The sequence below is a fragment of the Eptesicus fuscus genome, chromosome 6 (genome assembly GCF_027574615.1).
Source record: "Eptesicus fuscus isolate TK198812 chromosome 6, DD_ASM_mEF_20220401, whole genome shotgun sequence".
NCBI classification, from domain to species: domain Eukaryota; kingdom Metazoa; phylum Chordata; class Mammalia; order Chiroptera; family Vespertilionidae; genus Eptesicus; species Eptesicus fuscus.
Window position 1 is genome coordinate 2,667,721 of NC_072478.1, and position 12,654 is coordinate 2,680,374.

At 49.8% G+C, this 12,654-nt stretch overlaps 1 protein-coding gene across 2 annotated transcripts in view; it reads left to right on the top strand.

The window, feature by feature from the left end:
• The first annotated feature begins 11,140 nt into the window (after positions 1-11,140).
• Positions 11,141-12,654, top strand: part of SYNPO2 (synaptopodin 2) — a 140,223-nt gene continuing 138,709 nt past the window's right edge. For both annotated transcript variants that reach the window (XM_028130230.2, XM_054717080.1), the window contains exon 1: positions 11,141-11,278. In XM_028130230.2, coding sequence (XP_027986031.2) covers positions 11,174-11,278 — 105 coding nt within the window. In that variant the 5' untranslated portion in view covers positions 11,141-11,173. The remainder of the gene's footprint in view (positions 11,279-12,654) is intronic.

A 12,654-nucleotide genomic window follows, 5' to 3' on the forward strand; every position in this document is an offset into this window, starting at 1 on the left:
CCATGGCTACACCTATCAGTTTTGATTTGTTCAGTCATGGACCCTTTTCACAATCTATGTTCCCCCTCAAAGTATTATTTTTCACATGGAGAAGAGGACAAAGTGAATGAGCGCAGCAGTGCCAATCAGTTGTTCCTAAAGGTTTAAAAGCCCAGTCTATTTATTGAAGGTGGTTTCTTACTTCATCTTTCTATTAAGAAACAGCTCCCGGGGCATTGTTTTGCGTTACACATGGACATATTCTCTTAGAAATCCAGCTGAAGAATATAATGATTTGTATTTCATATACTCGGTAATGTATTAGTTAATAACAGGATTGTATGTAGTTTCCTTCAACAGTAGACAGTCCTTGAAATAGTTACCCTTTCTTTCCACCTTCTTCACGGGCAAACGTGTGGTAGAAGAAGTTAGCGTTAGCCCACAGCACAGATGGACTCAGACAACAAAGAAAGGACATTTTTGCTAGGTCAGGGTTGTTGAGGCTAGTTGTCCTTGGGCTAAAATAATACTTGTCTACCTTGTCTACCAAGATAGCGTCACTTCCGAACCTTACAATTCTTATTCATGATTTGTTCTACTAATCGTTAGCGATGCTATGCTGAACTCACTGTGCGTCTTGAGTATTACTGTGTTCGTGTCATTGTAGTGATTCTGTGACAAAGGCAGGCTTACCATCCGATACATCTTACCAGTCTTTGAAAAAGGCTACTTCAAAGTCTGAAACTCTCCCTTCATGATTTTGAGTTGTACCTGGGCGGTATCTAGTATCTGTTTGTCTACTGAGGGATTGTGGCAGCTTTTAATGATTTGCACCCCAGGGTTTCCTCAGCCAAAACAATTTTGTAAAGAAACTAAAGAGCTTGTTTTTCAAACGAATGGTTACACTAACTGGAAAGCATGTCTCTGCTTTGCTGGGCTTCAAAGTGTCTCACATCCTTCCAACATCTGGATCTCATTTACTGGGAAGGCAGGATAAGACGGATTTGGAAAGAATGAAGGGAAATCAGTTTTAATGATCATTATCTGATTCTTCTCTGAACTGAAAATTCCCCCTGCCCCCAGTCAGACTCTGTCGTGTTTAACTTGGAGTGTCTACCTCGTAGGAACAAAAGTTACAGTGACCTAATCCTCTCCTCCTCTCCCTCTGATTTAAAAAAACCCAAAACACAACTTAACAAAAAATGGCGGGAAAAAGAGACATAATTTTACTTGAAACTTCTGTGCAGTGGTTCTGATCGAGTTGACCTACATTGTTTTTTTATTATTATTTAATATAGTTTTATTGATTTCAGAGAGGAAGGGAGAGGGAGAGAGAGAGAGAAACATCAATGATGTGAGAGAATCATTGATTGGCTGCCTCCTGCACACCCCACACTGGGGATCAAGCCTGCAACCCAAGCATGTGCCATTGACTGGAACCAAACCAGGGACCCTTCAATCTGCAGGCCGACGCTCTACCCACTGAGCCAAACCAGCCAGGACTACAAACATGTTTATTAATTGCCTGCAGTTGTTAAAACACTATATTTCTGGAAAAACACAACACAATTGCTCTAGATTTTACAGTTTTTCAAATTGACGATCTAAATTTGGGTGATTCTTGGGTTTTAAAATGCATTAATAAATGAGATCCATTGGAAACAATGTATTGCAATCACACGTCCATTAGATTCTCCTATAACGATACCATAACATTGCATTTTAAAATGGACCGTTGGTGCGGACATCCGTGCATGCTTATGCACGCCTTTCAAACATGACTTCATACATTTTCTTGACATTGTATAGATAACGGGCAGAACAGATGACGTTCTCAAACATTTCTTCTCCGTTTTGATTTTTTTAAAAACCACCCTACCTTTTAATCAAAGAGAGAAAGATTTTTTGAAGACATTTTAAATGATTGCAGAGAAGAGATTTTTTCATGTCTGATGGCCAGGTTCCCAGTATGGTAATCATTCCCAGTCTCACACTCAGGCAGGAGAAAAGAGGAGACGGGAGAGTGGATCTAGCAATATGAAGAGAGACCCGAAGTGCTACTTTACGTGACAGACAAGCCCCTCCCGGGTCAGCATGCTGGGATGCTGCATCCTTGCCCAGGATGGAAAGACAGAAATGGGTCAGGCGGGTGTGGCTCAGTGGTTGAGCATCTACCTATGAACCAGGAGGTCACAGTTGGATTCCCAGGCAGGGCACATGCCCAGGTTGTGTGTGGGCTCGATCCCTGGTGGGGGGTGTGCAGGAGGCAGCCAATCAATGGTTCTCTCTCATCATGGATGTTTCTATCTCTCTCTCCCTCTGAAATCAATAGTAATTACCAAAAAATTTTAAAAAGACGGGAAATGGAAGGAAACGCCATCCCTAGGGATGGTTCAGGCCAGTCTCGGTAAAGGGGGGAAGACAAAGTGCAGGAAACCCCTGCCTGTCTTCAGGGCCACGGCCTCCGGCCTGGCCCGCCTCTGGGTGCGCCCGCCGCGCTGGGCCTGGAGCCCGGTGGCTGACCCCTGGGCTGCATCCACTGCGGCAGCTCCACGCTGGGGCCTCAGCGAAGCGGACGTACCACGCTAGACTTCATGGCTTTGCATCTACGAAGCTTATCATCGCCTTTCCTCCCGCTCTTCCTGCTTTTCAGATCACTGTCTCAGCGCAGGGAGGCTGGTCCCGTCTCCTGGGCATCCCTCCCTTCTCTCCCTGCCGCCGCCATTTCTCTCTGAAGCTCTTTGGTTTACTTGTGTACTGTCCGGCTTCTCCAGCGAAATGTGGGCGCCCGGCGAGCAGGAACTGGGCTGGGGTGCTCACAGCTGCCCACCTGGCACTCATCATTCAAACGCCTTCCGAATGAATGAGTGAATTACAAACGAAAATGTGCATAAATATATTTTTAATCAGCTCAAGAATATTGTGTTATCATTGTAATCCATTTACGGCCAGCCTCGCCTCCCCTCTTCCTGGGCTGGTGGGAGGGCCAGTCTCAGCTCTGGGTGGGGCACCGCTGTTGGTCTCAGTCATTGGTCCTCACTGGTCACCAAACTGTCTGGGACACGCACGTGGCTGAGAGTGTTGAGCTGGGCTGGGCACTCTGTTCCTGGGGCCCAGCCTCCGGCCGAGGCCTCACATTGCTCCTGCCGGCAGCTCGGGGGTTCACGCTACCTGAGGGACCCGCAGATGCCAGACCCTCCTCGCCAGGACTACATGCCTCCCTGCTTCCCTCCCCTCGGGCACACCTGGCAGTCCCTTCATGGGGCGTGGGCCTCACAGAGCCGGGAACACACCCCCTTCCCTTCCTGCTCAGCTGAAGCCTGAGTTAGGGAACCTGTAAGGATCTGACTACTTTCTCGGGACAGGAACAGGGGGAGCCTGAAGAACGGACAGGGCACCGGGGTCTCAGACGTCACCCGACACATCCATCTGAGGGAGGAAACCGGGGGCAGTTGGGGGCCCGTAGGCTCTGCCTCCCTATTAGGGGCTGAGCTGTGTCCACCTGAGTTCTTATGTTCAAGGACTACACCCCAGCATCCCAGGGGGCACCTGTCTTTGGATAGAGGTGCTTTCAAGGTGGTCACGCTCATGTGAGGCATTCTTCTAAGAGGAGGATAGGCAGGTGCAGACCCTGGGAAGACAGGCCTCTACAAGGCAAGGAGGCAGGCCATCTTTTTTATTTTAATACTAGAGGCCCGGTGCATAGGATTTGTGCACTGGTGGGGGGGGCGTGGCCTGTGGGATCAGCCTGCTGTGGGAGCGCCACCCATCCTGTGGACCCACCCTCTGAGCGGCTGCTCCTGCTGTGGGAGTGCACTGACTCCTAAGGGGCAGCTCCTGCGTTGAGTGTCTGCCCTCTGGTGGTCAGTGCACATCATAGCGACTAGTTGACTGTTTGTTCTGGTCATTCTGCCATTCGGTTGCTGGGCTTTTATTATATAGGATATATTTTTATGGATTTCAGAGAGGAACTGGGGATCGAGCCTGCAACCTGGGCATCAAAAGTGCAACCCAGGCATGTGCCCTTACCAGGAACCAAACCATGACCTCCTGGTTCATTGGTAGACGCTCAACCATTGACCCACACTGGCCAGGCCATCTTGACCTAGACTTCTGGCTTCCCGACTTGTGAGAAAATGAATTTCCGTTCCTGTAGTCACCAGCGGGCGGCCCTTGGCTATGCAGCCCTGGCAAAGGACCGCATGCCTGTGCTGTGAGGTCTGCAAGGCAGCATCTCGGCTCTGAGGCCTCCACCACGAACCTCAAGTCGCTATAGTCGCTAAGGTCATTTCTCCCCAGACCACCTCAGCCTCAAAGCAAGTGGGGGCACGGGCTGAGCAGGAAATTGCTCTCTTGAGGGCAGGGGTCTTCTTTCCCTGCCCCCTCCTCACTGGGATGCCCAGCACCACCGGCTCACAGGGCGTGACACACCTGCTTTCAGGGAGCCACGAAACACCTGAGTGGCCTCAGGCAACTGTGGGTCAGCAGAGGATGATTTCCTGGTTCCCCAGTCGCCCGAGGTGCATTGCTGTTAAGGGGAGTCATCAATGCTCATCCATCGCGTTGAGGATCCCTACCTGTATGTTTCAGCACTTACGGTTCTGTTACCTGCTGTTCATTCCTCCAGAGGCTGAGGGCAAGTGTTAGAAAGATCTGTCTTTTTCTGGGATATTCATTTCTTCCCTTCTATGTAATCTCATGTCTTACTGTTGTCAGTCACTGTTTGCAGGGGAAATAAAACAATAATAACAAAATATAATGTTTCAAAGTTCCAGTTTTTAACATTGACTTCAGAGGGCATAATTTAGTGACAATTCCAAATAATAGTTGTAACCCGTGGGGGGGAAGTGGTTTTATTTGTTTAAAAAGATAGAAGCTATCATGTAAACGTCATGTTTAATAATTTATTAATGTTACCTTACAGTTCCCCTTAAAAATGATCATTGTTCTTTCTTAAATTTCTGATAATCCAGTACTGAGGGTTCAATATACACAAACCAATCAATGTAATACACCCCATTGATTAAATACAGGATGAAAATCATATGATCTTATCAATAGATGCAGAAAAAGCATTTGATAAGATACAACATTCATTTATGATTAAAACACTTAGATAATCCAGTACTATCTGAAATGAAAAACATGCAATATATATTAGTAAAAACTAAAGTAGCAAAATGAGATAGTGGGTAGACATGAACAATAATATTGTTATTTCAGTCAGTGACATTACAGAAAAATGCCCTCCAGCCTTAGGAAAACTGAATGTCAAAAACTGTATTTTCTTTTTCAAAAATATATTTTTTATTTATTTCAGAGAGGAAGGGAGAGGGAGAGAGAGATAGAAACATCAATGATGAGAGAGAATCATGGATCGGCTGCCTCCCGCAACCCAAGCATGTAGCTAATGTTTTAAGGTGCCTGCTGACTTTAATTTTTAATTTTTTTAAATTACAGATTACATTCAATATTCTTTTGTTTTAGTTTCAGGTATACATCCTATTGGCTAGATAGTCAGGTGCTTTACAATGTGATCCCCGGTATTTCCAGTACCCGCCCGGTGCCATACATAGTTATCACAGATTCTTGATTATATTCTTCTCTGTGCTGTTCTCCACATCACCAGGACTGTTCTGCAACCACCCTTCTCCCCAGCCCCAGCCTCCTCCCCTCTGGCAACCATCAGTTAAGGAACACTAAGGTAGTGAATCCATTGCTTTTGTTTTGTGGGGTTTGGGGCTTGTGTTTTGCTAACAATCAACTAGCAAACTTGGTCGTTGTCCCTGATGGAGATATAACTACGTCCCTCAGGATTGCTTGTTCAGACATAACCTTGGACATGGCTCAGAGCCGGAAGCATTAGCACCGTGAATTCTTTTTTTTTTTTTTTTTTTGAATCCTCACCTGAGAATATTTTTCCATTGATTTTTATTTATCATATATATATATATATATATGTATAGGAGAGGGAGAGATAGAAACATCAATGATGAGAGAATCATTGATCAGCTGCCTCCTGCATGCCTCCTACTGGGGATCAGTCCTGCAACCCAGGCATGTGCCCTTAACTGGAATTGAACCTGGGACCCTTTAGTCCGAAGGCCAACACTCTATCCACTGAGCCAAACCAGCTAGGGCACCATTGATTTTTAGAGAGAGTGGAAGAGAGAGGGAAAGGCAGAGAGAAATATCGATGTGAGAGAAACACATCGGTTGGTTGCCTCCTGCATGTGACCTGACTAGGGCTCAGGCTGGGGAGGAGCCGGCAACCAGTATGTGCCCTTGACTGGAATCGAACCCCAGTCCCTTCGGTCCATAGGCCGATGCTCTATCCACTGAGCCAAACTGGCTAGGGCAGCACTGTGAATCCTGACTCACCAGAAAGACAGAGAGGAGCACTGGAGGCCCATGGAGGCTGTCTCCCAACAGCTCCTGGCGGCTTCCTCCTCACACTGGCTGCCCCATTGGCTGCTGCAATGCCCCTGGGAGCAGTGTTACTCCTGACAGCTCTCCAGAAAAATCCCGAGCTTCCCTGTGGTTGGACTGTATGTGAATTAACCCTGGGGCCAGCGGAATGTCCTTGCTTAGGACTAGGTCTTCTACCCATTCCTGAACTGATCTGTGTTAAGGAGAAAAGATGACTGATTGCCTTAGGTAACCAAGGCAATGCTGGCTGCCCAATGCACTCGCTGCTACCCAATGGGGGCCAGGCAACTGTTAGGGAGGCAGCCCTGCTGTCCTACCTGCATGGTCTCTAAATGGTATAATCGGGAATTTTGCTCTACATACTTCATATTTTCCCAGGTCAAATCAAGTGGAGAAAAAGAAAAGAAATTGCTTTGGATCTCTTTTCATTACCTTTATTCTGGGGAATCTATCCACCATTTTATTCTATCCTATATAATAAAAGGCTAATATGCAATTATCCCCTCAGTCGGGAGTTGGACCAGAGGATGGGGCCGGACCACCAACACTAGAGTACACTAGAGGCCCCAGGCCCTACCCCCAATCGGCCCCCCCCAACCCTGACGAGGGGCGGGGCAGGCCAACCACCCACGGCCCGACCCTACCTGTGCACGAATTCGTGCACCGGGCCTCTAGTGTACTAGCATAATAATTGAGCAGCAATTAGATGTCAAGACGTATTAGACTTGGGCATACAATGCTGAATAAGTCAGCAGTGACTCCTAGTCAGACAGGATTAATGATTCAAACCATTTAAGAGACCATGGAATGAGAGGGATGGTGTGGGTGATGGCAGGGTGTGGGGTCAGGAATGGTTTCAGAGAGTGTGACCTCTAATCTGAGGCTGGAGGGATGAGTAGGGACCATTGGGTGACCTGTGTGGCCTGGAAGAAAACCTTAGCAGGTGGAGCAGAAAAGCAAGTTAGAGAAACTGAAGGGCGTTCTATGTGTCCAAACCATACAATTCAAGGTGACAGCTGAGGTGGGAGAAGATGTGCAACGTGGGAGTGGACAGGGTTCCCTGTGGAAGGGGTCAGGCTGTCCTGAGAGCCTTAAAGACTTAAAACAGAGGAAAACAGGACAGACACTGCACTTCAGAAGGACCACGGGGGAGTCAGAAATGAAGGGGGTGGGAAGAAGGCTGAACTAGAGAAGAGGTAGGAGGCTGGATCCCGGCCAGGCACAGAGGTAGCCCCGGCAGTGGGAAAGGAGTGACTGGTAGGTTTCTGATGCCTTTGGAAGTTGGATCTATAGGTCTCAATGAGTGACTGCACACATGAGGTTAGCACAAGGAAGTGCATAAAGCCCGGAGACAGGAGAGCAAAGACAAGAACACACATTTGACATCCGGTCAGGCAAATGTTCAAATCTCGATTCTCCCACTTAGGGTGGAAGGCTGAGTTAATCGCCAGTGAAAGTGAGACACGAGTGACTACCTAGCATGGTTGCTTTGAGGAGAAATAAAATACTATGTGTCAATTTCCTGACAGAGTAAATCTTCGGTAATTAGAGCAATTTCTGAGTCCCTGGCTCTCCATCTTGAGGAACTGGTTGGATGGAGAAGTTGTTCATTGAGTGTAACTGTTAAGAGTGTATTGGCTTCCAGTTGGAGAAAGATAAATATCACATGATCTCACTCATTTGTGGAATATAATGAACAACGTAAACTGATGTCCAACCGTGAGGGAAGGCAGGGAAGGAGAGGGGGTAAGAGATCAACCAAAGGACTTGTATGCATGCATATTAGCATAACTAATGGACACGGACACTGGGGTGGGGGAAGAGGGGCTTGTCCTAGGGGGTAGAAGTGGCCAGGGAGGTGTCAATCAGGGAAAAAGGAGACATATATAATACTTTAAACAAACAAACAAACAAAAAAGTAAATACACACACACACACACACACATATTTATTTATTTACTTTTACATACATACATACATACATACTAGAGGCCCAGTGCACAAAATTCATGCACGGGGGTGTGTGTGTCCCTCAGCCCAGCTTGCACCCTCTCCAATCTCCAATCTGGGACCCCTCGAGGGATGTCCGACTGCCCGTTTAGGATTGGGCCTAAACGGGCAGTCGGACATCCCTCTCACAATCCAGGGCTGCTGGCTCCCAACTGCTCGCCTGCTTCCCTTTCTGATTGCCCCTAACTGCTTCTGCCTGCCAGCCTGATCACCCCCTAACCACTCCCCTGCCAGCCTGATTGATGCCTATCTGCTCCCCTGCCAGCCTGATTGCCCCTAACTGCCCTCCCCTGCAGGCCTGGTCACTCCTAACTGCCCTCCCCTGTAGGCCTGATCACCCCTAACTGCCCTCCCTTGCAGGCCTGGTCCCCCCCAACTGCTCTCCCCTGCAGGCCTGGGTCCCCCCCAACTGCCCTTCCCTGCAGGCCTGGTCGCCCCCAACTTCCCTCCTCTGCCGGCCTGGTCACCCCTAACTGCCCTCCCCTGCTGGCTTGATCTCCCCCAACTGCCCTCCCTTGCAGACCTGATCCCTCCCAACTGCCCTCCCCTACTGGCCATCTTGTGGTGGCCATCTTGTGTCCACATGGAGGCAGCCATCTTTGACCACATGGGGGCAGCCATCTTGTGTGTTGGAGTGATGGTCAATTTGCATATTACTCTTTTATTAGATAGGATAGAGGCCTGGTGCATGGGTGGGGGCCAGCTGGTTTGCCCTGAAGGGTGTCCCAGATCAGGGTGGGGGTTCCCTTGGGGCATGGGGTGGCCTGGGTGAGGGGCCTGGGATGGTTTGCAGGCCGGCCATGCCCCCATAGTGACCCAAGCAGAGGCTCTGGTATCTGGGATTTATTTATCTTCTATAACTGAAACTTTGTAGCCTTGAGTGGAGCCAAGCCTCCTGCTTGCTCTGAGGCTGCAGCCATTTTTGTTGGGATTTATTTATCTTCTATAATTGAAACTTTGTAGCTTTGAGTGGAGTCCAGGGCTGGCCAGGGTGTGCAGACAGCTTGGCTTCCTCCATTGCCGGGGAAACCCAAGCCTCCTGCTCGCTCCATGGCCGCAGCCATCTTGGTTGGGTTAATTTGCATAGTCACTGCTGATTGGCTGGTGGGCATGGCTTGTGGGTGTAGCGGAGGCATGGTCAATTTGCATATTACTCTTTTATTAGATAGGAGGATATATATATATATAATATTGTGCAAAAAAAAGTGTGTTGGCTTCAAGTATCAATAAGCGGCCCTCCAGCAGTCTAAAGAAACGTGGGGTATTTTCCTGCAGGGTGAGGGGGCCACGGGGGGGGGGGGTGCTGTTGTCGGCACTAATATCATCAGGACGGGTCTTTGCAGTCATCTTCAGCTTTACCTCGTGGTCACAGGTGGCTGCCAGCTCCAGCCTCCAGCTCCCAGTGACATTTCAGTCAGAGTCAAAGGGACCCAGACATAAGAGGAAGGTGGTGAGTTAGTCCATCAGCCTGAGACGGGAACACAGGAGGAGAGGCAGGATTTGGGAAAAACAATGATGTGACTTTGAATATATAGGTTTCTGTGACAGTCACACGGAAAAGGCTTACTGGGCTGTTGGGTAAATTGGCCCAGAGCTAAGGAAAGGAACCTGGGATTGAGGGCTGGCTAAGGTCTGAGGAGCGAACGAGAGAACCCACGGAAAGGTGCCGCGTGAGAAAAGAGGGAAGGAGTAGCCTGGCGGACTGCCGGAGGCCCGAAGCACCGGCCGGCCCAGAGCAGGCTGTGCCTCGAGGCCCAGGGGCAGCGGCTTCGGGAGGCCACGGGGACAGCATGAAGGGCGACTGAGAAGCGAGGCGGTGGGTAGTCCGTGGCCGTGGGGAGCCTTTCCCGGGTGGGGCCGCTGGGGCTGAGGAGCAGAGGGGACAAGAGACAGTGGAAGGACAAGTGTTACAAGCTCTCTTCCTCTTCTTTTGTTCTTCCGAGCAGAGCTCGTGTTTTAGGATGGCGCTTGTAACAGGCTTTTCCTTTTTTATCAGGAGAGATTTGGATAAAGTCAGCCCACCTTCCTGATGAGGATCCAGCTGCCGCGGGCGCCTCCTGACCCTCCAGGGACCCAGGAAGTGGAAGAGGAAACACTTACTAAGCTGAGACACTCCACACCCTGCCTGGGGTGTATGCTGGGGAGACGATGGAGCTCAGGGGCTAGTTTTCAGGAGAGATTTTAAAAACAGTTCTGCTTTCCTTTATTCCCTCTTCTTGGGGGATTAGTTGCACAGGCTGCGGACAGGAAAGCTTAGAAGAATTAAGCCACTGGAGCTCCCTTTGTCTGTCCGTCGTCAGTGTGGTGATCCTCAGACCACCCACTGGAGAGAGTAAAACCTAAGCAGCGGAGTTCCCAGAGCTCCGACGTGAGGCGGTCCCTCCTGGCCTGCAGGCTACAACCTTCAGGCGTCCTCTGCTATTTATAGAATTATTAAACGAAAATATTGCAATCGTTGCTCTTTTTAAGTGCTGGGCTTTCATCCTTTTGCGCTAGAGAACTTTTGTTCCCCGCCTCATCTCGCCCCAAATGGGGACGGTCTCCGGGCGGGCCTCTCCCCTCCCCGAAGGTGGGCTGAGCGAAGGCGGGCGCGTGACGCAGGAGTGGGCCGGCGCGCGCCTCGGTGCCACCGGCCCATTAGCGCAGCTCCGCGTCCTGCCCGGTCCTGCCTCCTCCGTCGGGAGTCCTGGGAGCGCATCCTGCCCGCGCGGCTTCCCTCTTCCAGCCCTGCCTGCTGCCCAGCGGAAAGGGGAGGATGGGCACCGGGGACTTCATCTGCATCTCCATGACCGGAGGGGCGCCCTGGGGGTTCCGGCTGCAGGGAGGCAAGGAGCAGCAGCAGCCCCTGCAAGTGGCCAAGGTAGGGTCCCTGAAGGGTGTGGGCGCGCCGCGCGGGAGGGAGGCAGGAAAGCAACCTGTTGGAGTTCTGACTCAGAAGTCTGTAGGGTGCCTTGATTTGGGTGCTGTCATTGAGTGTTTAGGAGGTTGGGTTGGTTTGTTTCACTGAAGCTTGGGAGAAAAACACAGAGTAATTAACCAGTAATTGACGGGGGGGGGGGGGGAGGGGATGTGTCATATTAATCAGATGGAGACAATCCTAGTTAATCAGCTTCTGTGACAACGGACGAGACCCCCGGGAACGGTCTTGTGGGCGATGTGAGAAACTCAGTGGAGTTATTGTTTCGGGTCAGTGTCCTTGGCTCCCGAGAGGAGAAGCCTTCAGCTCAGCGCAGCCATTGGCCCCCGCGTTTGTGGCCTCTTAGGAAGTGTTGGTGAGGACGTTCCCGAAAAGGCCAGTTTTGAGCAATCATTTTTAAAGTGTGGTGAGGTCATAAAATCTGTCTGAAAGGATATTCCTTTAAGGATTTGACAAATAAATGCAAAAACGCAAGGACTCTGTCCCGTTTGTATGTATTCATCTGCTTAAGTGCTCGGAAGGAATTCAGACACTCAATGTGCTGTATGTAGCTTAATGTAACGGTGAAACACGTCTGATAATGGTCTGAAACGGTTTAGATGGTTTGTTGCCATGAGATTGTTTGTTTCTCAGCTAATACCCTCCCGGTTTGCTTGAGGTGTCCTGCTTGGGATGCAGCTGAAATGAATTTTAAAATGCCTGAAAAGAAGCAGACTTTTATCTGAGCTCAGTACTAAACTGCGTATCGTGTGAAAGAACATGTGTGGCTCGTTTCCTGTTTTATACCTGTATTAAAATGGATCTAGGTCGTTATGAAAAGCATGGACCACTGGCCTTTGTAGCTATTCTTCCTCTTGGACTTTTATGTTTTAAAAAGGTTCACTGAAGGGGGTGGGGGGAGAGTTTCTTTGAAATGTTCTGCTCCGGGGCTCAGAAAATCCTTCCACAGTGCGGCGGGGGAACCCTGCCCCCTAGCGACACCTAACAGATGAAGAGCAGGTTTTAGAATTGGATTGTTTCTCGCAATCCCGGTTCAGCCCTCACTCCAGCAGGTCTCAGCTGGGCGGGCAGGGAGAGTCCGGGCACAGAGGTGGTTTCCTTGTGTTTCTCTGCGAGGCAGTGGCCCGTGGCATCGGACAGAACCACGCCCACTCAGCGACTGTGGCACTCAGGAGCCTGGGTTTGTTCTGGGTCTAGAATAGCAGTCGGCTGGCTCCCAGGACTCAGATTTGGGGTCTAATTCCAGCTCTGAGCTAACGTGCAGCTGGGCCTGAGACAAACCTCTCGCCCTTCCTGACTCGTGTGTGCGCGCGTGTGTG